Here is a 27,968-nt window from a genome sequence, read left to right as displayed (position 1 = left end):
GGATCAATATGTCCAGTCCTGATGGAAAGAATAACATTTTATTTATTAGTAATGAAAAATACAGATAAGTAAAATTAGTAAAAGAAAAAAAAATTAAAAAGATAAAAAATATTTTACAAAAACATAAAAAAAATTAAATTATATTTATATAATTTATTTATTTTATGTATTTGTAATGTGGGGCTATATAGCTGCAGGGCCCCTGCAGCCAAAACCCCACACAGAAAATTATGAATATTATACAGATCTCTATAAATAGGTATTATTAAGCATGCTATTTCATTAAGGTGCAGCTAATAATTTCATAATTTTCTGTGTGTGGTTTTGGCTGCAAGTGCCATGCATTACAAATACATATATAGTTTTTTCAAATATTTTTTATCTTTGATTTTTATATATATATATATATATATATATATATATATATATATATATTTATTTTTATTTTTTTTACTCCTTTTACTTCAGTTTTTTTTTCATTACTAATAAATAAGATGTAATTGTTTCCACCTGGACTGGACATATTGATCCTTTATATCATTAGAACAACACACAACCCTGGATTACACTAGAGAACAGTAGATACATTTGTTTTTCCACAAATTTGAAAAAATACTTACAGTAACTTCAGAATTGTTCAGAAAAAATGAAATAGTGAAAATAAAAATCCTATCAAAACAAAAAGGGCATGTAAGAACCCAAAGGGTTAAACATCCCTGAGTGTTTGTTTGCCTGGTTGCTGTGGTGACGCCTAGCTCTGGGCTGGTCAGCTGACCTTTTAGTTCACCTGTGTGTTGCCTATTTAAACCTGCAATGTCCTTTCTGACCCCGCCTGCGAAAGAGCTTCAACTCCTAGCTAGCGTGTATATTGTATCTTGTATTTCTGGCATATCTGACCCATTGGCTCCACTCTCTGACCATTCTCCTGTTTCTGCGACTTGACATTTCAGTAACCTCTTGGTACTGACTAGGCTTGTGGACTGTTACTTATAGTGTGTGTGTTTAGATATTACTTCTTTTAGTCTGTGTGCTCCCTTACAGTATCCTGACTTTGCCTGTATTATAGTTTGTTTTGTTGACAGTGACTTCCATCACATATTCACCATGGTTGTCACTCCACATTTTAGGGTGGATAGGCAAGTAGGCAGGGATAGAGGGAGTGGGTGAGATCAGTATTGCATTCCTTCCCTGCTCATACGTGACAGGGCACTGATAAAATCTATAAATCACATTACACAAAAACAAGCCCTCATACAGCCCTGTAAATGGAAAAATAAAATAAACAAAAAAGTTAAAGGGGTCATAATAGGGCAATTTTAACTCTTAAGGACGAAGGATGTACTGGTACGTCCTGAGTCCTCTTCTTTACTATAACACAGGGGCCATGGCCTTGCCCCGCGTCATAGCGGGCCCGGCACCTAGCAACGCCTGGGACCCGTGGCTAATAGCGCACGACACTGCTCATTTAACCCTTTAGACGAGGCATTCAAAGTTGAACGCCACATCTAAAATGAAAGTAAACTGCTGCCGGTTAGCTCAGTGGGCTGTTCGGGATCGCCGCAGCAAAATCGCGGCATGCCGAACAGCTGTAGGACAGCAGGAGAATCCCTTACCTTCCTCCTCGCTGTCCGATCGCCGAATGACTGCTCAGTGCCTGAGATCCAGGTATTAGCAGTCAAGCGGCAGAATCATTGATCAATGGTTTCCTATGAGAAACCATTGATCAGTGTAAAAGATCAGTGTGTGTGCAGTGTTATAGCCCCCTATGGGAATAAGTGAATAAAGATCATTTAACCCCTTCCCTAATAAAAGTTTGAATCACCCCCCATTTTCCCATAAAAAAAAAAAAAAAGTGTAAATAAAAATAAACATATGTGGTATCGTTGCGTGCGGATATGTCCGCATTATAAAAATATATTGTTAATTAAACTGAATTGTCAATGGCGTACATGCAAAAAAAAATCCAAAATAGCTTATTTTTGGTCACTTTTTATATCATGAAAAAATGAATAAAAAGATATCAATAAGTCTGGTCAATACAAAAATGGTACCACTAAAAACTTCAGATCACGGTGCAAGAAAAGAAAAATACACAGAAAAATAAAAAAGTTATAGGGGTCAGAAGAGGACATTTTTAAACGTATAAATTTTCCTGCATGTAGTTATGATTTTTTCCAGAAGTACGACAAAATCCAACCGATATAAGTAGGGTATCATTTTAATTATATGGACCTACAGAATAAAGTTAAGGTGTCATTTTTACCAAAAAATTTACTGCCTAGAAACAGAAGCCCCCAAAAGTTACAAAATGGTGTTTTTTCTTCAATTTTGTCACAGTGATTTTTTTTTTTGTTTCGCCGTAGATTTTTGGGTAAAATGACTGAAGTCATTACAAAGTAGAATTGATGGCGTAAAAAATAAGCCATTATATGGATTTTTAGGTGCAAAATTGAAAGGGTTATGATTTTTAAAAGGTAGGAAGGGCAAAAACGACTTATGGGGTTAAGCATTCTTATTTTGATAAAAAAAAAAAAAATCCTTACTCCCCCTTTGCCTGTACTTAGTATGGAAAACAGTTTCATGAAGAAGTCATGTGACTTTATTTGGCAGCTTTATCTGTAAAGATCTGGCACTGTACCACTTTCTACCATGCCAGACCTATTAACATTAGTGGCCATGTGATGAGATTTCTGGCCACTAAGGCTACTTTCACATTGCTGTTGTGGCCCGCCCTTAAACGGCCGTTAGGCTCTTTTCTTTTTTCCCCAGCCTTTAACGGCTATTATTGGGATGAGGCAAAACGGGCAATAACTGGTCCCGATGGATCCTATTTACTAAAATAGGGTCCTTCAGGCGCCGTTATTTTGTAGCTGGAGAAAAAGACGATGCAAGCAGTATTTTTACTATTGCTATTCCCCCAGGGCTCCCCGATGGCCGTCACACTGCTGTGTTCTAATGGCAGTGTGAAAGAAGCCTAACAGGGATACTGCACATACAGGATGTATTATGGCTGTAAGTAAACATAACAAGTCTTGGAGATCATTAGAAGTTATATAGGTGACAGTATTTTTCATAAAATCTATTATTCTCCGTAACATGGTATAAGAATTATGATAGATTTAATTCTAGACCGCCTCTAAATGAAAACCACTGGAGACGTACTTCTTCCATCATTGTAACCTTTGCAAAGAAGTTCCATTATGTAGAAAGAATAGCTGCAGGTCTTTATTTAGGTTTAATTGCATAAATTGCATATCACTCATATCATCTTTATTTCACACAATTTATCACTGTTGTCAAAATATATGTGATAAATAAACACTGACTTACCATAAGATCAAAAGGAATACTTTGATATCTCATTACAATGGTGCCCCCACAGTGGTGGGATATATCAGACAGCAACTGGAAAATAAATTCTTGAAGTACGGTAGATGTGTTGGAAGCAGAGAAAAATGGGCAAGAACAAGGATCTGAGGGGCCAATTTGTTATGGCTAAACTACTGGGTCAGAGAACCTCCAAAATGGCAGTTCTATTGGGGTGTTCCTAGTATGCTATGCTTAGTACTGTATTTACTAAACGTGGCAGAAAGAAGAACATGGGCACCCAAGGCTCAATGGTGTGTATGAGGCGTGAAGGCAAACTCGTCTGATCTCACAGAACAGCTAGCCACAGACCTGTCTCAGCAGCCATGCTGACCTCTGTCCACCACCGAGAGCACCTGCAATGGGCATTAGAGCATCAGAACTGGACCATGGAGCAATAAAGAAAGCTGGAGAGGTCTAATGAATAACATTTCTTATACATCACATATATTAATGCTCACCACATACTTAAAGAATACCTTTCATGATCTTGTTAAATTTTAAAATCCTTCCAGTTCACTGCCCCCATAATGATAAACCACCCCCTGACAATTTTTTTGTTTTGTTTTCTACCTTGATACTGCTCTGTATTTTCTGATCAGTCAGATTCCCAGCAGGCGTGACATCATCTGAAGCCATGCAGGGGAAAACTTCCTCCCTCAATCTGCTACACACAGCCCAGAGCAGTTCAGTGTGGGAGGTGAGCTTCGATTGGATAAGGCTGCACACACACCTGTCACGATGCCGGCTGGCAGGTAGTGGACCCTCTGTGCCAGAGAGGGATTGGCGTGGACCGTGCTAGTGGACCGGTTCTAAGCCACTACTGGTTTTCACCAGAGCCCGCCGCAAAGCGGGATGGTCTTGCTGCGGCGGTAGTGACCAGGTCGTATCCACTAGCAACGGCTCACCTCTCTGGCTGCTGAAGATAGGCGCGGTACAAGGGAGTAGGCAGAAGCAAGGTCGGACGTAGCAGAAGGTCGGGGCAGGCAGCAAGGATCGTAGTCAGGGGCAACGGCAGAAGGTCTGGAAACACTGGCAAGGGACACACAAGGAACGCTTTCACTGGCACTAAGGCAACAAGATCCGGCAAGGGAGTGCAAGGGAAGTGAGGTAATATAGGGAGTGCACAGGTGATAACTCTAATTGGAACCACTGCGCCAATCAGCGGCGCAGTGGCCCTTTAAATCGCAGAGACCCGGCGCGCGCGCGCCCTAGGGAGCGGGGCCGCGCGCGCCGGGACAGAACAGACGGGGAGCGAGTCAGGTAGGAGAGCCGGGGTGCGCATCGCGAGCGGGCGCTACCCGCATCGCGAATCGCATCCCGGCTAGCAGCAGGATCGCAGCGCCCCGGGTCAGAGGACGTGACCGGGGCGCTGCAGCGGAGGAGGTGAAGCGAGCGCTCCGGGGAGGAGCGGGAACCCGGAGCGCTCGGCGTAACAGTACCCCCCCCCTTGGGTCTCCCCCTCTTCTTGGAGCCTGAGAACCTGAGGAGCAGACTTTTGTCAAGGATGTTGTCCTCAGGTTCCCAGGATCTCTCTTCAGGACCACAACCCTCCCAGTCTACTAAAAAAAAATTTTTTCCTCTGACCTTTTTGGCAGCCAAAATCTCCTTGACCGAGAAGACGTCCGAGGAGCCGGAAACAGGAGTGGGAGGAACAGATTTGGGAGAAAAACGGTTGAGGATGAGTGGTTTGAGAAGAGAGACGTGAAAGGCATTAGGGATACGAAGAGAAGGAGGAAGAAGAAGTTTATAAGAGACAGGATTAATTTGACACAGAATTTTGAAAGGACCAAGATAGCGTGGTCCCAACTTGTAGCTAGGGACACGGAAGCGGACATATTTAGCGGAGAGCCATACCTTGTCTCCAGGGGAAAAAACGGGGGGAGCTCTTCTTTTCTTATCCGCGAACCTCTTCATGCGTGAAGAAGCCTGTAAGAGAGAATTTTGGGTCTCTCTCCATATAATGGAAAGGTCACGAGAAATTTCATCCACAGCGGGCAGACCAGAGGGCAAGGGGGTAGGGAGGGGGGGAAGAGGGTGACGGCCGTACACCACGAAAAATGGGGATTTGGAGGAAGATTCAGAGACCCTGAAGTTATACGAGAATTCGGCCCATGGAAGGAGATCTGCCCAGTCATCCTGGCGGGAGGAAACAAAATGTCGCAAATAATCACCCAGGATCTGGTTAATTCTTTCTACTTGTCCATTGGACTGGGGATGATATGCAGAGGAAAAATTTAATTTAATCTTGAGTTGTTTACAGAGAGCTCTCCAGAATTTAGACACGAATTGGACCCCTCTATCCGAGACAATCTGCGTAGGCAACCCGTGAAGACGAAAAATGTGTACAAAAAATTGTTTAGCCAACTGAGGCGCAGAAGGAAGACCAGGAAGAGGAATGAAATGTGCCATTTTGGAGAATCGATCAACGACCACCCAAATAACGGTGTTGCCACGGGAAGGGGGTAAATCAGTAATAAAATCCATACCAATCAGAGACCAAGGCTGTTCGGGGACAGGCAGAGGATGAAGAAAACCAGCGGGCTTCTGGCGAGGAGTCTTATCCCGGGCACAGATAGTGCAGGCTCGCACAAAGTCCCCAACATCCGTCTCCAGAGTTGGCCACCAATAGAAGCGGGAGATGAGTTGCACAGATTTCTTGATGCCCGCATGACCTGCGAGATGGGAGGAGTGACCCCATTTGAGGATTCCGAGGCGTTGGCGTGGAGAAACAAAGGTCTTTCCTGGAGGAGTCTGTCTGATGGAGGCAGGAGAAGTGGAGATCAGGCAGTCAGGTGGAATGATGTGTTGCGGAGGGAGATCAACTTCTGAGGCATCCGAGGAACGAGAGAGAGCATCGGCTCTAATGTTCTTATCGGCAGGACGAAAGTGAATCTCAAAATTAAATCGGGCAAAGAACAGAGACCACCGGGCCTGGCGAGGATTCAGCCGTTGGGCCGACTGGAGGTAGGAGAGGTTCTTGTGGTCGGTGTAGATAATAACAGGAAATCTTGATCCCTCCAGCAGATGCCTCCATTCCTCAAGTGCTAATTTAATGGCTAGAAGTTCTCGATCCCCGATGGAGTAGTTCCTCTCCGCTGGAGAGAAGGTCCTAGAGAAAAAACCACAAGTGACAGCATGCCCGGAAGGATTTTTTTGTAGAAGAACAGCTCCAGCTCCTACTGAGGAGGCATCAACCTCCAATAGGAAGGGTTTGGAAGGGTCAGGTCTGGAGAGCACGGGAGCCGAAGAAAAGGCAGACTTGAGTTGTTTAAAGGAGTCTTCTGCTTGAGGAGGCCAGGACTTGGGATCAGCATTTTTCTTGGTTAAAGCCACGATAGGAGCCACAATGGTAGAAAAATGTGGAATAAATTGCCTGTAATAATTGGCGAACCCCAAAAAGCGTTGGATAGCACGGAGTCCGGAGGGGCGTGGCCAATTTAAGACGGCAGAGAGTTTGTCTGGATCCATCTGTAGTCCCTGGCCAGAGACCAAATATCCTAGAAAAGGAAGAGATTGGCATTCAAACAGACATTTCTCAATTTTGGCATAGAGTTGGTTGTCACGAAGTCTCTGAAGAACCATACGGACATGCCGGCGGTGTTCCTCTAGATTGGCAGAAAAAATTAGGATATCGTCCAGATATACCACAACACAGGAGTATAATAGATCACGAAAAATTTCATTGACAAAGTCTTGGAAGACGGCAGGGGCATTGCACAGTCCAAAGGGCATGACCAGATACTCAAAGTGTCCATCTCTGGTGTTAAATGCCGTTTTCCACTCGTCCCCCTCTCTGATGCGGATGAGGTTATAGGCGCCTCTTAAGTCCAATTTAGTGAAGATGTGGGCACCTTGGAGGCGATCAAAGAGTTCAGAGATGAGGGGTAAGGGGTAGCGGTTCTTAACCGTGATTTTATTAAGACCGCGGTAGTCAATGCAAGGACGTAGGGAGCCATCTTTTTTGGAGACAAAGAAAAATCCGGCTCCGGCAGGAGAGGAGGATTTACGGATAAAGCCCCTTTTTAGATTCTCCTGGACGTATTCGGACATGGCAAGAGTCTCTGGGGCAGAGAGAGGATAAATTCTGCCCCGGGGTGGAGTAGTACCCGGGAGGAGGTCGATAGGGCAATCATAAGGCCTGTGAGGAGGTAGAGTCTCAGCTTGTTTTTTGCAGAAAACATCCGCGAAGTCCATATAGGCCTTGGGGAGACCGGTTACTGGAGGAACCACAGAGTTACGGCAAGGGTTACTGGGAACCGGTTTTAGACAGTTCTTGGAACAAGAGGACCCCCAACTCTTGATCTCCCCAGTGGACCAATCCAGGGTTGGGGAATGAAGTTGAAGCCAGGGAAGTCCAAGGAGAATCTCCGAGGTGCAATTGGGGAGGACCAAAAGTTCAATCCTCTCATGATGAGATCCGATGCTCATAAGAAGGGGCTCCGTGCGGAAACGTATGGTACAGTCCAATCTTTCATTATTTACACAATTGATGTAGAGGGGTCTGGCGAGACTGGTCACTGGGATGTTGAACCTGTTGACGAGAGAGGCCAAAATAAAATTTCCTGCAGAACCAGAGTCCAAGAAGGCCACTGTAGAGAAGGAGAAGGCAGAAGCAGACATCCGCACCGGCACAGTAAGACGTGGAGAAGCAGAGTAGACATCAAGGACTGTCTCACCTTTGTGCGGAGTCAGCGTACGTCTTTCCAGGCGGGGAGGACGGATAGGACAATCCCTCAGGAAGTGTTCGGTACTAGCACAGTACAGGCAGAGGTTCTCCATACGGCGTCGTGTCCTCTCTTGAGGTGTCAGGCGAGACCGGTCGACCTGCATAGCCTCCACGGCGGGAGGCACAGGAACAGATTGCAGGGGACCAGAGGAGAGAGGAGCCGAGGAGACGAAACGCCTCGTGCGAACAGAGTCCATATCTTGGCGGAGTTCCTGACGCCTTTCAGAAAAACGCATGTCAATGCGAGTGGCTAGGTGAATAAGTTCATGTAGATTAGCAGGAATTTCTCGTGCGGCCAGAACATCTTTAATGTTGCTGGATAGGCCTTTTTTGAAGGTCGCGCAGAGGGCCTCATTATTCCAGGACAATTCTGAAGCAAGTGTACGGAATTGTACGGCATACTCGCCAACGGAAGAATTACCCTGGACCAGGTTCAACAGGGCAGTCTCAGCAGAAGAGGCTCGGGCAGGTTCCTCAAAGACACTTCGGATTTCCGAGAAGAAGGAGTGTACTGAGGCAGTGACGGGGTCATTGCGGTCCCAGAGCGGTGTGGCCCATGACAGGGCTTTTCCGGACAGAAGACTGACTACGAAAGCCACCTTAGACCTTTCAGTGGGAAACAGGTCCGACATCATCTCCAGATGCAGGGAACATTGGGAAAGGAAGCCACGGCAAAACTTAGAGTCCCCATCAAACTTATCCGGCAAGGATAAGCGTATCCCAGGAGCGGCCACTCGCTGCGGAGGAGGTGCAGGAGCTGGCGGAGGAGATGACTGCTGAAGCTGTGGTAGCAACTGTAGTAGCATAACGGTCAGTTGAGACAGCTGTTGGCCTTGTTGCGCAATCTGTTGTGACTGCTGGGCGACCACCGTGGTGAGGTCAGCGACAACTGGCAGAGGAACTTCAGCGGGATCCAGTGCCGGATCTACTGTCACGATGCCGGCTGGCAGGTAGTGGACCCTCTGTGCCAGAGAGGGATTGGCGTGGACCGTGCTAGTGGACCGGTTCTAAGCCACTACTGGTTTTCACCAGAGCCCGCCGCAAAGCGGGATGGTCTTGCTGCGGCGGTAGTGACCAGGTCGTATCCACTAGCAACGGCTCACCTCTCTGGCTGCTGAAGATAGGCGCGGTACAAGGGAGTAGGCAGAAGCAAGGTCGGACGTAGCAGAAGGTCGGGGCAGGCAGCAAGGATCGTAGTCAGGGGCAACGGCAGAAGGTCTGGAAACACTGGCAAGGGACACACAAGGAACGCTTTCACTGGCACTAAGGCAACAAGATCCGGCAAGGGAGTGCAAGGGAAGTGAGGTAATATAGGGAGTGCACAGGTGATAACTCTAATTGGAACCACTGCGCCAATCAGCGGCGCAGTGGCCCTTTAAATCGCAGAGACCCGGCGCGCGCGCGCCCTAGGGAGCGGGGCCGCGCGCGCCGGGACAGAACAGACGGGGAGCGAGTCAGGTAGGAGAGCCGGGGTGCGCATCGCGAGCGGGCGCTACCCGCATCGCGAATCGCATCCCGGCTAGCAGCAGGATCGCAGCGCCCCGGGTCAGAGGACGTGACCGGGGCGCTGCAGCGGAGGAGGTGAAGCGAGCGCTCCGGGGAGGAGCGGGAACCCGGAGCGCTCGGCGTAACAACACCCCTCAGCATTTCCTGTTTTTTGGACTTCTGCCAGGCCAGCAGGAGTCCAAAGTCTTTGCAAAAGATGGGGGCGGGAATGTGCTCTGGACAAGTAGGGAGACACCTAGTGGCAGCTTTTTTAAACACAAATATAACATGGAAAACTAAATATTTTTTAAACAAAGTACATTAGAAATGTTTTTAATTTACCATAAGGAGTGCAATAGCAAAAATTAGTTTTAATGAGATTGACAATTTAAGGTTATTGCAGACCAAGTAAACCACTTTACAGCAACAGTATTCCCTAATGGAAGCGGTCTCCCTCAGCAGGAAGATGCTAATGTGTTCTCCACAGTGCAAAATTTGTTCCAATGTGTCATGATTCTCATGGTATCTAAATAAAAGCATCATTGTATTCATCTGTATACTTATATATTATTAAAACATATAGATCCAGAATGTAACAATGAAAAGCAAGATTTTTGAGAACTTTTGTATTACCCAAACATGACCTAAATGCTGACTATTTTGTGTAACATATACTGTCCTTGGTTGTAGGCGGCTGCTCTTGTCCATGTCTACTTGGATGGATCGGTTCTGGTCAGTCATGGTGGTGTAGAACTGGGACAAGGTGTCCACACAAAGATTACACAGGTACTCCTTCCATTTATATATCTCACATATTGAATCTATATGGCAGACATGATATTAAAATCCATGAAGAAGAACCTCTTTTTCACAGTATTTTTTCAATAACTGTTTGTAATAAAAGTAAAATGAACCTGTATTTTATTTTTGTTTTGCTTTCTTCAGATTGCAAGTCGCGAACTTCAGATCCCAATATCAAATGTGCATGTGGTTGAAACCAACACAGCTTCTGTTCCCAATACATTGGTGTCTGGAGGATCCTTAGGGACTGATGTGAATGGCATGGCAGTGCAGGTGATGTTACGTATTGTAGTATTTTTCTAAGGATAAACCTTTTGCTTATTGCCTCTGAATCATACTTTTATAGATGTTACAAAATTGTACTATACTTGTATTATAATTTTGTGGTCATATGTAGTAGTAATGTGTATCATTATATCATTGACTTTGTTGTTACAGAGTGCATGCCAAAAACTCATGCAACGTCTGGAACCCATTAAAGAGGCAAACCCTAAAGGTTCATGGAAGGACTGGGTAAGAAGTGATTTTTTTTTCTACAAAAATTATCTAAAAAAAACAACCTTAGACTGCTAAAAATATTTTACCCTGTTAGCCAGTAAAAAAAAGGCAGAGTTTTCAGTACGTGATACTTTTTAGGTAGTCATTAATAGGTAGCAGTAACTGACACATGCAGTTACAAATGCAAAATGCCATTTGTCATGTGATCATGCGGAACAATGGCAGTGACTGACTTGGAAGGTAGATATTTCATACAGTTTATCAGTAGAATATTTAATTTTGTAAATTTTAGATGGAATTTGAAAGGTGACAGAATTTTTGTTGGAAAATATTGACCATGTATTCAAAGGCCACTTCTATAGTTCCCCCAACAAAATACTTAAAGAATTAGGCTATGTTCACATGTTGGAATGTCCGCACGGAAAATCTCCATGCAGACTTACCACAGCCTGTGGGCGCCGGGTCAATATACTGGCGCTAGGACCGCACAGGAATGTGCCATCTCCTAGACGGTTATGCATTCTGTGCGGAGTCCGCAGAAAGAATGAACAGTTTTATTCTTTCTGCGGACACGGAATTCGGATTTTCCTTGCCGGAAACATCTGGCACAGAAATTCTGCTGTGTGCACAGCACAGCAGAATCCTGATGAATTAAAAGAATTCTGAGGTGTGACCTTACTGTCATTTTAAGCAACTTTTGACATGTTACCTAGACACATCAAAAGTTGAGATCGCAATATGTATCACTCCTGAGACCTGCTGCGATCGCAAGTTAAAGCTGGGTGAGGTGTGCGGCTGTAAATCATATCTGACCTTTTCTCTGCATAAGTCAGTGAAAAGGTCATGCTGCTATGCCCTTCATTGGCTTCTAACTCCTAAATACAGCAGGTCTCAGAATTAAGACCAAGTGTGTTCTCAACATTTTACATGTCTGGCATTGTTTAAAATGAGATTAAAGGGGTACTCCGGTGAAAACCTTTTTTCTTTTAAATCAACTGGTGCCAGAAAGTTAAACATATTTCCAAATTACTTCTGTTAAAAAATCTTAATCCTTCCAGTACTTATTAGCTGCTGAATGCTACAGAGGAACACTGATGACATCACAAGCACAGTGCTCTCTGCTGACATCTCTGTCCATTTTAGCAACCGTGCATAGCAGATGTATGCTAAGGGCAGCATGGTGGCTCAGTGGTTAGCACTGCTGCCTTGCAGTGCTGGGGCTTTGGGTTCAAATACCCCTAAGGACAACAATAAATAAAGAGTTATTATTATTATTATTATTATTATTATTATGACTTCAGCAAAGAGCACTGTGCTCATGATGTCATCAGAGAGAATAAAAAAAAAATAAAGAATTTCCTCTGTAGTATTCAGCAGCTAATAAGTACAGGAAGGATTAAGATTTTTTAATAGAAGTAATTTACAAATCTGTTTAACTTTCTGCCACCAGTTGATTTAAAAGAAAAAAGGTTTCCACCGGCGTACCCCTTTAACTCTTCTAAAAAATCTTCTTCTTCTTAAGCCGTATTAATATGACATAACCACTAGGGTGTGCCAGAAAACTGCAGAACTACTATATACACATACTGTAGGTGCGCCTTCCTTACTAAGGAAATCAGAGGTGTAGCTGAAGCTCCTGGGCACTGGAGAAAATTCTGTAACATGGCATTAGGGTATGTTCACACTAAAAGATTAAGCAAGGAATTCCTCTTGGGACATGCATCTTTATGCTCCATGGTAAATAGAGCAGAAATGTTGCAGAATGGGAGCTTATTTCAACAGAAAGGAAAGTAACATCACATTTTCCCATGTACTGCTGAAATCCCACAGTGTGAATGGGTCAATGGATAACCCATTCACACTAATGTTAGATTTGCGCAGTGGAATTCCTGAGCAGAATTCTGTGCAGAGATTCTGTAGTATGAAAATTAGAGATGAGCGAACTTACAGTAAATTTGATTCGTCACAAACTTCTCGGCTCGGCAGTTGATAACTTTTCCTGCATAAATTAGTTCAGCTTTCAGGTGCTCCGATGGGCTGGAAAAGTTGGAAACAGTCCTAGGAGACTCTTTCCTAGGAATGTATCCACCTTTTCCAGCCCACCGGAGCACCTGAAGGCTGAACTAATTTACGCAGGATATTCATCAACTGCCGAGCCGAGAAGTTCGTGACGAATCGAATTTACTGTAAGTTCGCTCATCTCTAATGAAAATACTCTTGACTGTCTTCACATGGTGTTTACATTTCTGTACATTACAGGTGAGGCCATGATTCAATGTTACAGCGTTAACTGGGTTAAAAGATAATGTTCAATAGGTTACATTTAAAAAATCAATAGGTTACATTCAGGTAATTGTACATGTCATGCAACATTGCTAAAGATGCTACATAGTTATATTAAACCGCATCAGAGTACCTGGAAAGTTGAATAGTGCTTTTTCCTGATCTCAGGTGAATGAAGCATTTTTGCAGTCGATAAGCCTCTCTGCTACAGGCTACTTCAGGTAAATATGATGTATTTTGGACAACTTTGTAATATTTAAAAGATTTTCAAATAACATGCCATGCCAGCTGACAAAAATAATATACTAATATAGAATTACATTATGTTAACACAAATATAAAAGTAACTAAGAACTTATATACTATAAAATCTTGCAGTGTCCTCACATCACATGACATGTTAGTAACACAATAAAAATGAAGTTTTATCCATGAGTACTTGTAGGAATAGACTGGGACTAAAACATGGTCCCTCTTTTATTGTAGGAAAATAGCATTGCGCACTGCCTGCTACAGTAGATTTCTACCTTTTAGCCATACCCACCTCTACTCAAAGGGGTACTCCGCTGGAAAACATGTTTTATTTATTTAAATCCACTGGTTTCAGAAAGTTAAACAGATTTGTAAATGACTTCTATATAAAAATCTTAACCCTTCCAGTACTTATCAACTGCTGTATACTACAGAGGAAGTTCTTTTCTTTTTGAATTTCTTTTCTGTCTGACCACAGTGCCCTATGCTAACACCTCTGTCTATTTTATGAACTGTCCAGAGTAAAAGAAAATCCCCATAGCAAACCTCTCCTGCTCTGGACAGTTCCTGACATGGGCAGAGGTGTCAGCAGAGAGCACTGTGGTCAGAGAAGAAAGAAAATTCAAAAAGAAAAGAACTTCCTCTGTAGTATACAGCAGCTGATAAGTACTGGAAGGATTAAGATTTTTAAATAGAAGTCATTTATAAATCTGTTTAACTTTCTGGCACCAGTTGATCTTAAAAAATAAATTAGTTTTCCACGGAGTACCCCTTTAAAGAGGACCTGAGGTGAAAAAAGAGTGACCGTAACCTACAGCATGACAATTGCCCTCTTTGTTGAGTTATACCCTTCTATCCATTACCATACTTTGTACTAATGGGGGCAAGTACATCAAAACCACTGTCTACAGATGGGCGCCCAGCAGGGCTAATATTCCTGGTCATCTTGCAAGACTTGTTAATGTGTCTGACATTGACTTTGCACACTGCTAGAACAGGACCTCTGAAGTTTCCCCTGATGCTGGCGACAGGGTGAAATAGAACAGCCAATCAGTAAAGCAGACATCTGCGAGTAGGCAAGGTTTGTCTCCTTTCACTGCTGCCATAGCAATGGATTAAAATTTCTCTCCCGGTGAGAAGGTATGGCTAAACCGCCTCATGATAGCAAGTTGGGCAGCGGCTTCTGTAAGGAATTCATGCTATAAATTGCAGAAAACTTTACAGAAATTGTCCTTTACTTTAAAGGGGTACTCCTCTGCCAAGTGTTTGGAACAAACTGCTCCGAACGCTGGAGCAGGCGCTGGGAGCTCATGATGTCATAGCCCCGCCCCCTCATGATGTCACACCCCGCCCCCTCAATGCAAGCCTATGAGCCATCACGCCCCCTCCCATAGACTTGCATTGAGGGGGCGGGTGCGTGCTGTCATGAGGGGGAGGGGCTATGACATCACAAGCTCCCGGCTCCAGCGTTCGGAACAGTTTGTTCCAAACGCTGAGCAGCAGAGTACCCCTTTAAGGACAATTACAAAATAGGAGCCATCTGTAGGCAGCTTTTTGCCCTTTATCACTAGAGGGCAAGTTTGCGGTGTGAGAGGCTTCTGATATAGGTATTGCTGGTAATTTGTCTCCTTGGGAAAAAGGTAAATAAGTTAGCTCTCAGACAGGAGGAACAAAGTTAAAGGGGTATTCCGGGCAAAAACATTTTGAATAGGGGATAAGTTGTCTGATCGCGGGGGGCCCACTGCTGAGACCCCCCACGATCTCCTTGCAGCACCCGCATTCTATGCGGGTGCTGAATCTCCAGTTTTAGAAACCTCCAGCTTTCTGGGACTGGGGACGTGACGTCACGCCCCCTCCATTCATGTCTATGGGAGGGGGCGTGATGACCGCCACGCCCCCTCCCATAGACATGAATGGAGGGGTGTGACATCACGTCCCCAGTCCCGGAAACCCAGAGGTTTCCAAAACTGGAGATTCATCACCCGCATAGAATGCGGGTGCTGCAAGGAGATCGTGGGGGGTCTCAGCAGGTGGCCCCCCGCGATCAGACATAAAATGTTTTTTGCCCGAAATACCCCTTTAACTCTCACTCTAAAGCTGGCCATACTGATGAGATAGCTGTTGGCTAAATGGTCTTTCAGCTGACAACTATCTCTCTTGATCCCCCCCCCCCCCCACTCCCCAGCTGAGAAGGCAGGTGTTCTCAATAATAAACAGAGGGAGAGGGCTGCTGCCAGACACCTCTGCTTATTACCCTGAGAACGAGATCTGTACAGTTGAAATCCACCATGCCCTCTATTCCCCAACGACACATGTCAGGACCGTCTCTTCATTGACAACATATGATCATTATACACATTAGGTGCCCAGTTGCCCATAGCAACCAATCAGCTCACTTCTTTCATTTTTTAACAAGGCTTCTGCAAAATGAAAGAAGCGATCTGATTGGTTGCTATGGGCAACTGGGCAAATTTTCCTCTGCACAGGTTTTAATAAATCTCCCCCCCTAGATGTTTGACCAGTGACTCAGGTGTCAGATATAGAAGTGTCCATCATCTATGATCTGCTTTACTATTCGTTTGATTTCTACAGGGGATTTGGTAGAGAAATGGACTGGGAAAAAGGAGAAGGTAACCCAGCTCACTACTTTGTATTTGGAGCTGCTTGTTCTGAGGTTGAAATAGACTGCCTGACCGGAGATCACAAGGTAAAGAGGCCACGTGGAACCATGCGTCCTTTATACCTTTCATTACTTATGGAAATCTATGGTGAACATTTGACACCAGTCTTTATGCTGATACTGAGATTATTTATTGCAAGTCTTGGTCCCTCAAGTTACAATATTAATTGGTTCCAGGACGACCATTGTATGTTGAAACCATTGTATGTTGAGACCGTAACTCTATGGAAACCTGGTAATTGGTTCTGAAGCCCCCAAAATGTCATCCCAAAAATAGGAAAAAGTGAGGATTAAAGAAAAATAAGTAGAAAACTAATATAGATAAAGCAAATCCTTACATATAAAAGAAAGAAAGATCTGCTGGGAGCTGTAAATCACTGTCTATGTCAGTGTTTCCCAACCAGGGTGCCTCCAGCTGTTGCAAAACTACAACTCCCAGCATGCCCGGACAGCCGTTGGCTGTCCGGGCATGCTGGGAGTTGTAGTTTTGCAACAGCTGGAGGCACCCTGGTTGGGAAACAATGGTTTAAGTAGAGGACAGGAGCTTCTTCAGGGTCCTATACAGAACACACAATGTCCCAAATGGAGCCGCCCTTACTTGGTGTCCAAAGGAGCAGCTAACCCTGGCACAGGTAAGGAGTAGTACAGAACTTGTAGTTCCTCCCTGTACTGTAGGGGGCGCTACCAGACAGCCAGTCAGTGCATGCACTTCAGTAATAGAGGGGATTTACCAGTAAAATGCCCATTCTGATTGGTCAGTTCCTCCAGTTGTGGAATGTTTCACAGATCTGGACTTTCCGTAGCATTGTATGTTGAGTCTGGTTTCAAGTAACAATGGTCCAGAAAAGACCATTGTATGTTGAAACTATTGTATGTTGAGGGATCACTGTAGTCACAGATAATTTCATTGCCTTTCTAAATTGGGACTATTTGTGACTGCCTATAGAAATACATACATTTAATAGTATATCATTTATTATACAATGTGTAACATTTATTTAGAACATTCACCCAGTAAACCTGTTTAGCAGAGTTCTTCCTGACTTTACTGAGTTATGTGTCAAACATGAATAGTAATTCTGAAACTATAAGAAACAAGTTGCTTGTTGGATACACTTAGAAATAAAAACTTCTTGAGAGCTTTCCATGGTGTTACTAGCTGAATTCAGACAATGTTTAAAGTTTAAAGTTTTTTTCTTTTTTTTTTTTTTTATCAACTGGTGTCAGTAAGTTAAACATATTTCTAAATGACTTCTATTTAAAAAGCTTAATCCTTCCAGTACTTATCAGCTGCAGTATGCTCCAGAGGAAGTTATTTTTTTTTTTGAATTTCCTTTCTGTCTGACCACAGTGCTCTCTCTGTCTATTTTAGGAACTGTCCAGAGCAGGAGAGGTTTGCTATGGGAATTTTCTACTACTTTGGACAGTTCCTAAAATGGAAAGAGGTGTCAGCAGAGAGCACTGTGGTCAGACAGAAAGGAAATTCAAAAAGAAAAGAACTTTGTGTGGATCGTACTGCAGCTGATAAGTACTGGAAGGATTAAGATTTTTAAATAGAAGTCGTTTACAAATCTGTTTAACTTTCTGGCACCAGTTGATTAAAAAAAAAAAAAACGTTTTCCAGCGGAGTACCCCTTTTAAGATGCCTTCTCTGTCACCTTTTCAATAAAAAAAAACGAAATAAAGGGATAAAACCATAAACCTTCTGAGCATTTACCAACATAAGAAACAAGGTGACTATTAGGAAGTGAAAATATGAGTTTAAGATTTTGTATATGATTGTTTCTTTACTAGAATCTCCGCACAGACATTGTTATGGATATTGGAACCAGTATCAACCCAGCTGTGGACATAGGACAGGTAAGTTTATTATAGAAATGTAGATGAAAGAAGAGGAAGAAATGGGAGCAACTCACCCAAGACCCAAGAGGAGGTGGCAAAGTCTTTACGTTATTGCATATCGTGCAGACATAGGTGCAAACCACAGGGGGCAGATGTCACGGTGGGGGAGTAGCAGACAGCGGCGGGCCACGGTCCGTATCGTGCTTTCAAAGCACTTCGTCAGGCCCCTTGGGGGCGGGTGCGTGCTGTCATGAGGGGGAGGGACTATGACGTCACAAGCACCCGGCTCCAGCGTTCCGAACAGTTTGTTCCAAACGCTGAGCAGCAGAGTACCCCTTTAAGGACAATTACAAAATAGGAGCCATCTGTAGGCAGCTTTTTGCCCTTTATCACTAGAGAGCAGGTTTGCGGTGTGAGAGGCTTCTGATATAGGTATTGCTGGTAATTTGTCTCCTTGGGAAAAAGGTAAATAAGTTAGCTCTCAGCCAGGAGGAACAAAGTTAAAGGGGTATTCTGGGCAAAAACATTTTGAATAGGGGATAAGTTGTCTGATCGTGGGGGGCCCACTGCTGAGACCCCCCACGATCTCCTTGCAGCACCTTCATTCTATGCGGGTGCTTAATCTCCAGTTTTAGAAACCTCCAGGTTTCTGGGACTGGGGACGTGAAGTCACGCCACGCCCCCTCCATTCATGTCCATGGGAGGGGGCGTGACGACCGCCACGCCCCCTCCCATAGACATGAATGGAGGGGCGTGACATCATATTGTCATATCACATCATATCACATCGTATCGTGCTTTGAAAGCACTTCGTCAGGCCCCTTGAGGGGCCTGACGAAGTGCTTTGAAAGCACGATACGGACCCGCCACTGTCTGCTACTCCCCCACCGTGACATCTGCCCCCCCCCGTGGTTTGCACCTATGTCTGCACGATATGCAATAAAGTAAAGACTTTGCCACCTCCTCTTGGGTCTTGGGTGAGTTGCTCCCATTTATTCCTCTTCTTTCATCTACATTATATGGACTATACCGCATTGTGTGAGCACCACCCTTAGCAGGCGTATTACTTCCTATGCTGATCCTACATATAAGGAATATATACATACCCATTGAGTCCTATACTACTGGTGCCAGGCTTCCTGCTTTTTCTATATTGACTTTCTTTATTATAGAAATGTTTCATTTTACACAGTTATGATTTTTATTCCTACGTGATACATATAGGCTGTGTTCACTTTTCTGTTAGTCCCTTTCCATCAGGTTTTGTTCTATTGACAGTTGTTATTGGGGGAAAAAAGAAATCTAAATGAAGCCATCCAAGGGGGAGCAGACGCCAATTTCCATTCCTATTCCTCTGCCAATTTATTCTGATATGTGTGCTTTTGTGGTGCTATATATTTTCAGATTGAAGGTGCTTTTGTTCAAGGCCTTGGACTTTTCACGATTGAAGAGCTTAAATTCTCTCCTCAAGGCATACTGTACACCAGAGGCCCAGCTCAATATAAGATTCCTTCTGTTTGTGACATCCCAGAACAGTTCTACGTTTCCCTGCTCACCAATGTCCCAAACCCTCATGCCATATACTCTTCTAAGGTATGTTGTCCTCAGTAAACTCCTCTGTGAGACTCTTTCGTCCTTTTTCAGGGAAATGATACTGATCTGTATTACCAGTCACCGCTTCAATTTAATGGGGTTTAATGCTCCAGCAAAGGCTTTAAATTACTTTGTTCTGTTAATTGTGGTGGAACACCCTCCAATTGTCTATATTACGTGTAGGCTATTAATGTTATAGCCCACAACACGTTTTAAGGCTGGTTTCCAACAGAGTGCAGTTTTGATAAACACAGCTTTATGGCATTTTAAGGGTTCATTCACACGTGATTTACTTGCTGTAGATTTCATTCAGAAAAACCCCACGGAATCACTGTGGATTTCAGACCCGAAAACTACCGGCTGATTTCCATGCATGAAATCCACAGCAAGCAAAGTACATGTGAACAAACAAACAAATGCCCTCAAGGTATGATTGCACCACAATGGACACCGCCAAAAAGGAAGATCCCCAGCATAAAAATGCATACAATGGAGGATGCCTGCAGCGGACTACAAGTGCCACAATAGAATCCTACACCAGATAAACGGTGTGGATGTGTAACAATTAGAATAATACAATACAGAAATTTAGGTGCACTACTGTGGTAGATGTATACAATGACATTGGCTATCCCTCAACACTGATGTTAAAATTGAGACATTCGCCAGTGTATCCTTATATAAAGGACACACCAGAGCCCGCACACCAACGCCAAGGTTTCTCAGATGGCACGGGACCTAACGCTAACCTACCTGTGCGTAATAAGCAAAAACCAGGGGCCAGTGGGCAATTACAGCAGCACTAGGTCGACATGCAGCCTGCTCCCTACCTGTGGTTACCTGTTCCTATGGAACTTTGGGTTTATCATGTGATTACACAGCACATAACATATCCCATGACCTTAGGAAGGTCCTATACAGGGTAGATATCCTAACAACCTTTATATACAGTTTACATTCACTGTACAATACTTATAATAAATCTACATACCTTATATACAACAGAATACAATATAATACCATATGATTTAGGGGGGAACCCTGCAGGAGAACCCTATGGACCTACCTGAGGGGACTTAAATGGGCACTGTCCTGAAGTAAAAAAATTGATATGTTGTAGTACTTAAGTACTACAACATATCTCTAATATACTTTAATTACAAAAAGTGATTTTAAACCAGTTTAAAATCACTTTTAAATTCGGCCACTAGGGGTCGCCCTCCTAGTGGCCGAATGCATTCGGCAGTGACGTCACTACTGAATTTCGACTCATTTAAGCCTGGCAATGAGTCGAAATTCAGGCACTGCGTTGCTCACTCCCGCCTTCAATCAAACAGGCTAGAGTGAGCACGCTGATAGCTGGGGCTGCTCGCATTGGCCAGCTCCACTCCCCGCCCCCGTTACCCTGTCCGGAGGCAGCGCGCACACTCATTGCTGCGCTGATCCTCCGGATAGGTAAATCTGCTCTCTGCACTAGAGGAATGGGGTGGGGGAAGCGGGGATCGGGGAGCGCCGCCGCTGCACAGCACTAGAGGCGGCGGGGTGGGTGGGGGGGTTGTAGCGGGAGCGGAGTAGCACTGCTGCGCTAACAAAGTTATTGTTTTCACCACAGGGTGCCTCCAGCTGTTTCACCACTACAACTCCCAGAATGCCCTGATAGCCAGTAGATGTCAGGGCAATCTGGGAGTTGTAGTGGTGAAACAGATGGAGGCACCCTGTATAGTGAACTAAGGGCGGAAGTGTCGGCCCCAGCAGGCATCAGTGACGTCACGCCTGCTGGGGAAGTCTGCCTGGTAGTGAGCACACTACCAGGCAGACAAAAAGCCATTTTAATATAGTAAAATAAAAAATGTAAAGGCAGGGAGGGGGAGGGGATAGATGGGCAATAGGCAGGGACAGAAAGAAAAAAAAATGGATGGTGGGAGCTACCCTTTAAGGACTGTACAGAACCATGTTCTGTTCTGGCACACAACAGCAGATTGCCAGAAAAAAAAGTTCTATAAATTGCTTAGAGGGACATATGTAATCACTTTTATTATTACAGTAAGTCCACAAAGCAACAAAGTGTTATATTCCTGAGAGTACACTGTACAACATTAGGCCCTTGTCTGTGTGTGTGTGTGTGTGTGTGTGTGTGTGTGTGTGTGAGTGTGTGTCACAAAAATGATCTGACCATATAGGCTTGGACACAACTTGAAGAATAATACCCCACTCTTGGATGGGTAGTGCACTTGGGTCATATAAGGTGCAGGTTTGTTAAATGTAGATATGTGTAAAAATATTGGATGGGCCAGATATATATAAAATGAAGAGCATACCCTCCATAAGGCAAGCCATTAGTTTTATGATGGGTTGCCACTGAGACCATAGTAGGGAAATAATATTACTGCACCTCTCAGTTCTTGGATATATGTGATGAGGTATAACTCAGAAAACAGAATTGTTGGCATTCACAATGAAACCGAGCAGAAACCAGACAGCTCTGTGCATCATGTAGAGGCCAGAAAACCCTTTTAAAGCTACCTGGCAAAATGCATGTACAGAATGACACTAAGTAAAAAGCTTCTCTTTTGCCTAAGGTGATGCCAGATTTAGTGTCTGAGGATTGGTAAAGAACAAAGGGCTTTGTTGGCTGATATTTAATAAAAAGTAAATTGTTGTGTTTTTCAGCTGCGATATGTGACCTAGCGACAGGAGGGCTAAATGGGCATGCCTTCAAATTATTTTTTAGATCCATTAAAACCAGTTTTTGTGTGTATTAAGAAATAAATATATATATTTATTTCTTGGCCGTTATTTTACAGGGTGTTGGAGAACCAGCTTTGTTCTTGGGTTCATCTATATATTTTGCTATAAAAGATGCTATAACATATGCACGAAAAGAGAGAGGGATGTCAGAGCTCTTCACTTTGAACAGTCCTGCTACCCCAGAGAAGATAAGAATGGCCTGTGGAGACCAGTTCACCAATATGGTATGTAACAGGTTGTAGAGCACAGATCAGGGACACTTATATCTCAGTATTATACAGTGATCCCTCAACTTACAATGGCCTCAACATACAATAGTTTCAACATACAATAGTCTTTTCTGGACCATTGTAACTTGAAACCAGACTCAACATACAATGCTATGGAATCTGTGAAACGTGTCAATGGCTGGAAGAACCGACCTATCAGAATGGGCATTCTCTGGTAAAACCCCTGTATTCCTAAAGTGCATGCACTGACTGGCGTCTGGTAGCGCCCCTACAGTACAGGGAGGTATTACATGTTCTGTACTCTTTACTTCTGCCAGGGTTAGCTGCTCCTTTGGACATCAGGTGAGGGCGGCTCCATTTTCCTTTTTTTTTTTTTTTTTAGGACATTGCGTGTTCTGTACTGGACCCTGAAGAAGCTCCTGTCCTCTACATAGACCAGTGTTTTCCAAATAGGGTGGCCTCAGCTGTTGCAAAACTACAACTCGCAGTATGCCCGGACAGCCTTTGGCTGTCCGGGCATGCTGGGAGTTGTAGTTTTGGAACAACTGGAGGCACCCTGCTTGGGAAACACTGACATAGACAGTGATTTACAGCTCCCAGCGGATCTTTCTTACTTTTATATGTAAGGATTTGCTTTATCTATATTAGTTATCTACTTATTTTTCTTTAATCCTCACTTTTTCCTATTTTTGGATGACATTTTGGGGCTTCAGAACCAATTACCAGGTTTCCATAGAGTTCTGGTCTCAACATACAATGGTCGTCCTGGAACCAATTAATATTGTAACTTGAGGGACCACTGTATTAGCTGATGGGGTCAATGGAGACCTGAAACCTAGATCAGCTATTATTGTAAAAAACACTGCAACACAGTCTCTTGTGTACAACTGTAGCAAAGTGTCTACATACATGTCCTGGGTCTGTCATCTATTTCCGTATATATTCCCTGATATATATATATATATATATATATATATATATATATATATATATATATATATGCCCTATGTTTTGTTACACTGTCCTTTTTTATTATTGAGCTTTTTATCCCTTCTTCGTTGCAGATACCAAGAAATGCACCTGGCACCTATGTCCCTTGGGCTATCAATGTTTAAAGAGATTTGCTGTAATGCAATACATGTTGTTTTTCTCATATTTTTGTAATTTTTATGTTTCTGTGTTTATATTTCCTAAAAGTGTTTGCCCACCTCATTGTTTCAGTTCCCTGCATAATTCTCTCACTTCTTGGTTTGGGTACAGGCTGGAACATTAAAATTAGCGAGAATGGGAGAGTAAAACAGTGTACACTGTAATCTTTGTACATGTATATAAAAACTAAGATAACAGTAACACTGAGCTGGCGCACTATGGGAGCCCTTACCAGGATTCTGCAGTTTTGAATGCTTCGAGCAATTTTCATCAATCAGAGGGCTCTAGGGCTGGTGTACGGTGCCTGAGCCTTCCAACACCATATCAAGGTGCATTAATCAGCAGACATGTAGGGTATATTGAAAAATCTTCTCACACCAGTCAGTAGGAGACCACTCTTGTCCCCTTGGCCTCCCTTGCACTTGTTCCCCCTTGTACATATGTTTCACCAATTATTGTATTATAAAATTTGTAAAGAGGTGTTATAATTTTAAGAAGGTTGTCATGTGATTGTTACCCAGGAGGTATCAGTGACCAGATGACCCAAGGGTGGCCTATGGGCTCCCTGCTAGTCTCTTCCATATAAGCCCTGGGAGGAGCTAGCTCATTCTCTTTCTGCTAAGTGGTTGTCCAGTGCAGTCGAGTCTAGGTGTGTTGAAAATAAAAGGAAAAAGGAGAGGCGCGCTCCTAGTGTGATACTGTTTGAGGCAGAAACGGGTACATGCGAGTTAGATGCACCTTACCGTGGTTAGTTGTGCTGCGGGCACAACACCTTTGTAAGCCTTCAGATAGCAAGAAGCCGTTGGTATCCCTGGTCCGAGATCCAAGCGTACGGTGGCGTTAGGTAGGTGGCTGCCTCTGCATCCCTAACCGTGACTGGCAAGTCCGGTTCTAACGTATAGGAATAGGGAGAAAAATTGGGATGAGATCCGGCGCCTCCTCCGATGTAATAAAGATATAACAAAACTGCCTATATTTAAAAAAGGCTGTTTTATTGGAGGGTGCTCCAATAAAACAGCCTTTTTTAAATATAGGCAGTTTTGTTATATCTTTATTACATCGGAGGAGGCGCCGGATCTCATCCCAATTTTTCTCCCTATTCCTATGAGTCTAGGTGTGTGTCCAAGTCCAGTCTGCAGCTACAAGTAAGTACAGTCTCAGTATTGTCAGTCATCAGTCAAGTCAGTCACAGTCATCACTTGTCAAGTCAACGTGGCCTGCATTTAATTGACCCCATCTACTACAAGTTCCAGCAAGCCCGTAAGGTCCCTAAATCACTGGTCACCTCCGTGGGCCCTGGCTGAATTGTATAGACTCTTCCACTTGTCTAACCTCAGTAAAGCTACCGTTGTCCGTAACTTGGCGTCTGAGTCATTATTGTCCCCCGTGCCTAGCCCAGGATCCAGCGGTATACCTTCGGGTGGTATTGAAGATAAACCACGCCCTGGCATCACGAATACAAGGGGTTAATGCCATCTGCCCCTAGGGTAATTCCATCTGCCCTTTGCATCACACCATATACCACACATATTTCACATTTCATGGTGTAGGATATAGATAATTCCATATAGAAAGATGAATAAAGCACATACCTCAGTCAGATGGAGGGAGACACGAGTACAAACCTGCCGCGCTACGTTTCAGGGACACGCCCCCTGAAACGTAGCGCAACAGGTTTGTACTCGTGTCTCTCCATCTGACCAAGGTATGTGCTTTATTCATCTTGCTATATCAAATTATCTATATCCTACACCATGAAATGTGAAATATGAAGTTTAAAGAATAAAAAAGAATATATCTGAGTGGTCTCCTACTGACTGGTGTGAGAAGATGTTTCAATATATCCTACCTGTCTGCTGATTAATGCACCTTAATATTGTGTTGGAAGTTAGTGCTGTGGGGTACGTAGAGCCCGGCTATCAAGAACGTTGCTTTTCGTGTGGTTAAGCAAGTGTGCGTGAATGGTAACCATCTCAATGTGGATGATACTGTGCCTGAAGCACTCTGTGATGAGCTTGTCGCACATAGAAGGTGGCCGGACAGGGTAGCCACCACTTCCAGAGCAGGGTGGTAGTCAGAAACCTAGGGAATGAGCAGTAAACAATGGGAACAATAAACTTTGCTAAAGTGATGACATTTACATTATCTACTACAATAAATGTGATGAAAGAAGAAAGCCAGTGTAAGACACTGGCTATCCTGCGGATAAGGCATAAGTGTCTGATCGCGGGGGGTCCCAGTGTTGGGACCCATGCAATCTCCTGTACAGGACCACGGCTCTGCTTACAGAAATGAGGTTTTGCACCAAGCACTCTCACTGGTCGAAACACACCTCCTCTCATAGAAATGAATGTCTCCGCCCCTCCCATAGAAATTAATGGAGGGGGTGTGTTTCTCACTAGGTCAGTGATGGGTGCGAAAGTCACCTTAGCAGAGCAGAGCTGGGATCTTGTATGGGAGATTGCAGGGGCTCCCAGTGGTCAGACCCTCCGCGATCAGACACTTATCCCCTATTCTACGGATAGGGATAAGTTATCTTGCATTGGACTTCTCCTTTAAGTTGTAGGAGAACTTTCTCTTGCTTGACTGTTTTACTTCATGGAAAGAGTATTTTCCAGTAAGACCTCATGAATCTAAACACTGTAAGGGTAATATCACAGGTAGCGTATACACAGCGTCTTTCATGGTGGGCAAAATCTGCTGCACAGTGTGAAATATGCTGTGTCTTCTTCAGTGAGCAGACACAGGGCTATCCAAGGCAGCCCTATGTGCGCACTGAGGTGTGGAGGCGGTGCGTCACAGTCATGTGGGTGCACAGGCCCGCCTCCAAACCTCACTGTGCACACAGGGTTGCTGCCGGCTAGCCCTGTGGGTCTGCTCATAAGAGAATATGCAGCAGATTTTTTACAGCGTGAAATATGCTGCATATACGCTAAATGTGACCCTATCCTAAAAACAGATTATTTAAATAGGCCATGAGTGGATACCAAGTCATAGACCCATAGAAGATTGGCAGCAGAAAAAGATCCCATGGTCTATCTAGTCTGTCCCTATATTGTTTCCTTTCTATTTTGTTATCTTAGGCTAGAGATATGATAAATTTGAGTTGCCGTATTAGTCCAGTGATGCAGATGCTAAATCATATGATAGATATATGTATATCCCAGGCATGCTTACATTCACTTACTGTGGATTTACCAACCACATCTGCTGGAAGTATGTTCCAAGCATCTACTACTTTTTCAGTAATAATATTTTCTCTCATTGATTCTGCTCTTCCCCCAACTAACCCCAGACTGTTGCCCATGGTTCTTGAGTTTGGCCTCTTTTAAAGATCCTTCCCTCATGAACTCTATTTAGCCATTACCGGTAATCGTATTTCAGGGTTTCCCTTCTTATCTCCAGGTCTTTCTAATATCCAAATCTGTAAGAGGGAAAAAGCTATTACAGTAATAAATTTTGGAAATGTTATGGTGCTAATAAATTAATCATTCAATCATAACATATCATTTGTTAAGCTGCTAAAACCTGATGTTGTTGTATGTGATTCACAAATACCCGATTCTGTAAGGGGCATCTCCATTTAAAGAAGAAAAATCTGATTAAGCTGTATGGTCCCTCCATGATTCATTTGGTGGAGAACAGTTCTGTAATATGATTTATATAGAATTTAACCCTGTATAGTGAAACCTCTTTAAGAAGACTAACCACAATTGCACTAGAGAGTGGTCTACATTGAGGGTGGTCACTATGCATAATGTATAGTGACCTGAAAATCCATCACACGAAATCTGATCTAGATAATGGGGTTGTATTCTTAAAGAGGTGGACTGTTCCACTGTGTCCGCATATGAATGCCATAGTTCCATAGATGGCTATGGGTGTCATTTTATAGCTCAGAACATAGGTATATGAGCTCTTAGTCTTATATTTATACCATTTTTATCTCAACCTAATAACACTAAAGCAATGCCACGTGGATCTGCAGTTACTCTAAATTAAGAGAAAAGTGCAATGAACTACACAAACATCATGTGGCGCTGTACATGTGAAGTATGCAGATGCTTTTACAATTCACCTCCTTTTACTGTAGAGAAAAGTCCATGCAGAGTATTATCTTGTGTGGATCCAAAACCATTTGTTTACATTGCCACAAATTAGATATTTTTCAGCATTATAGGATAGAAATAATTGCCTCCTATGATTTATTTTGGGTATAACCAGCAGTCTGCAGCTGTCAATTTCCTGGACACACTGTTGGCACACATAAAGCAATGCGTATTAATATGTAATGCTTCTTTTACAATGGGTT

At 43.6% G+C, this 27,968-nt stretch overlaps 1 protein-coding gene across 5 annotated transcripts in view; it reads left to right on the top strand.

Moving 5' to 3' along the window:
• The window catches only part of LOC130285220 (aldehyde oxidase-like), a 113,561-nt gene extending 88,962 nt beyond the window's left edge, over positions 1 to 24,599 (top strand). For all 5 annotated transcript variants that reach the window (XM_056536549.1, XM_056536550.1, XM_056536551.1 and 2 more), the window contains 9 exons: positions 10,271 to 10,366; positions 10,526 to 10,654; positions 10,820 to 10,894; positions 13,331 to 13,383; positions 16,007 to 16,121; positions 17,889 to 17,954; positions 19,341 to 19,529; positions 22,334 to 22,501; positions 23,572 to 24,599. In XM_056536549.1, the coding sequence (XP_056392524.1) occupies positions 10,271 to 10,366; positions 10,526 to 10,654; positions 10,820 to 10,894; positions 13,331 to 13,383; positions 16,007 to 16,121; positions 17,889 to 17,954; positions 19,341 to 19,529; positions 22,334 to 22,501; positions 23,572 to 23,622 (942 nt within the window). In that variant the 3' untranslated portion in view covers positions 23,623 to 24,599. The remainder of the gene's footprint in view (positions 1 to 10,270; positions 10,367 to 10,525; positions 10,655 to 10,819; positions 10,895 to 13,330; positions 13,384 to 16,006; positions 16,122 to 17,888; positions 17,955 to 19,340; positions 19,530 to 22,333; positions 22,502 to 23,571) is intronic.
• Positions 24,600 to 27,968: the final 3,369 nt, after the last annotated feature.

Source organism: Hyla sarda, chromosome 8 (genome assembly GCF_029499605.1).
Source record: "Hyla sarda isolate aHylSar1 chromosome 8, aHylSar1.hap1, whole genome shotgun sequence".
Classification (NCBI taxonomy): Eukaryota; Metazoa; Chordata; class Amphibia; order Anura; family Hylidae; genus Hyla; species Hyla sarda.
Note: the sequence above shows the minus strand (reverse complement) of the source record. Positions and strands in the feature narration are given on the sequence as shown.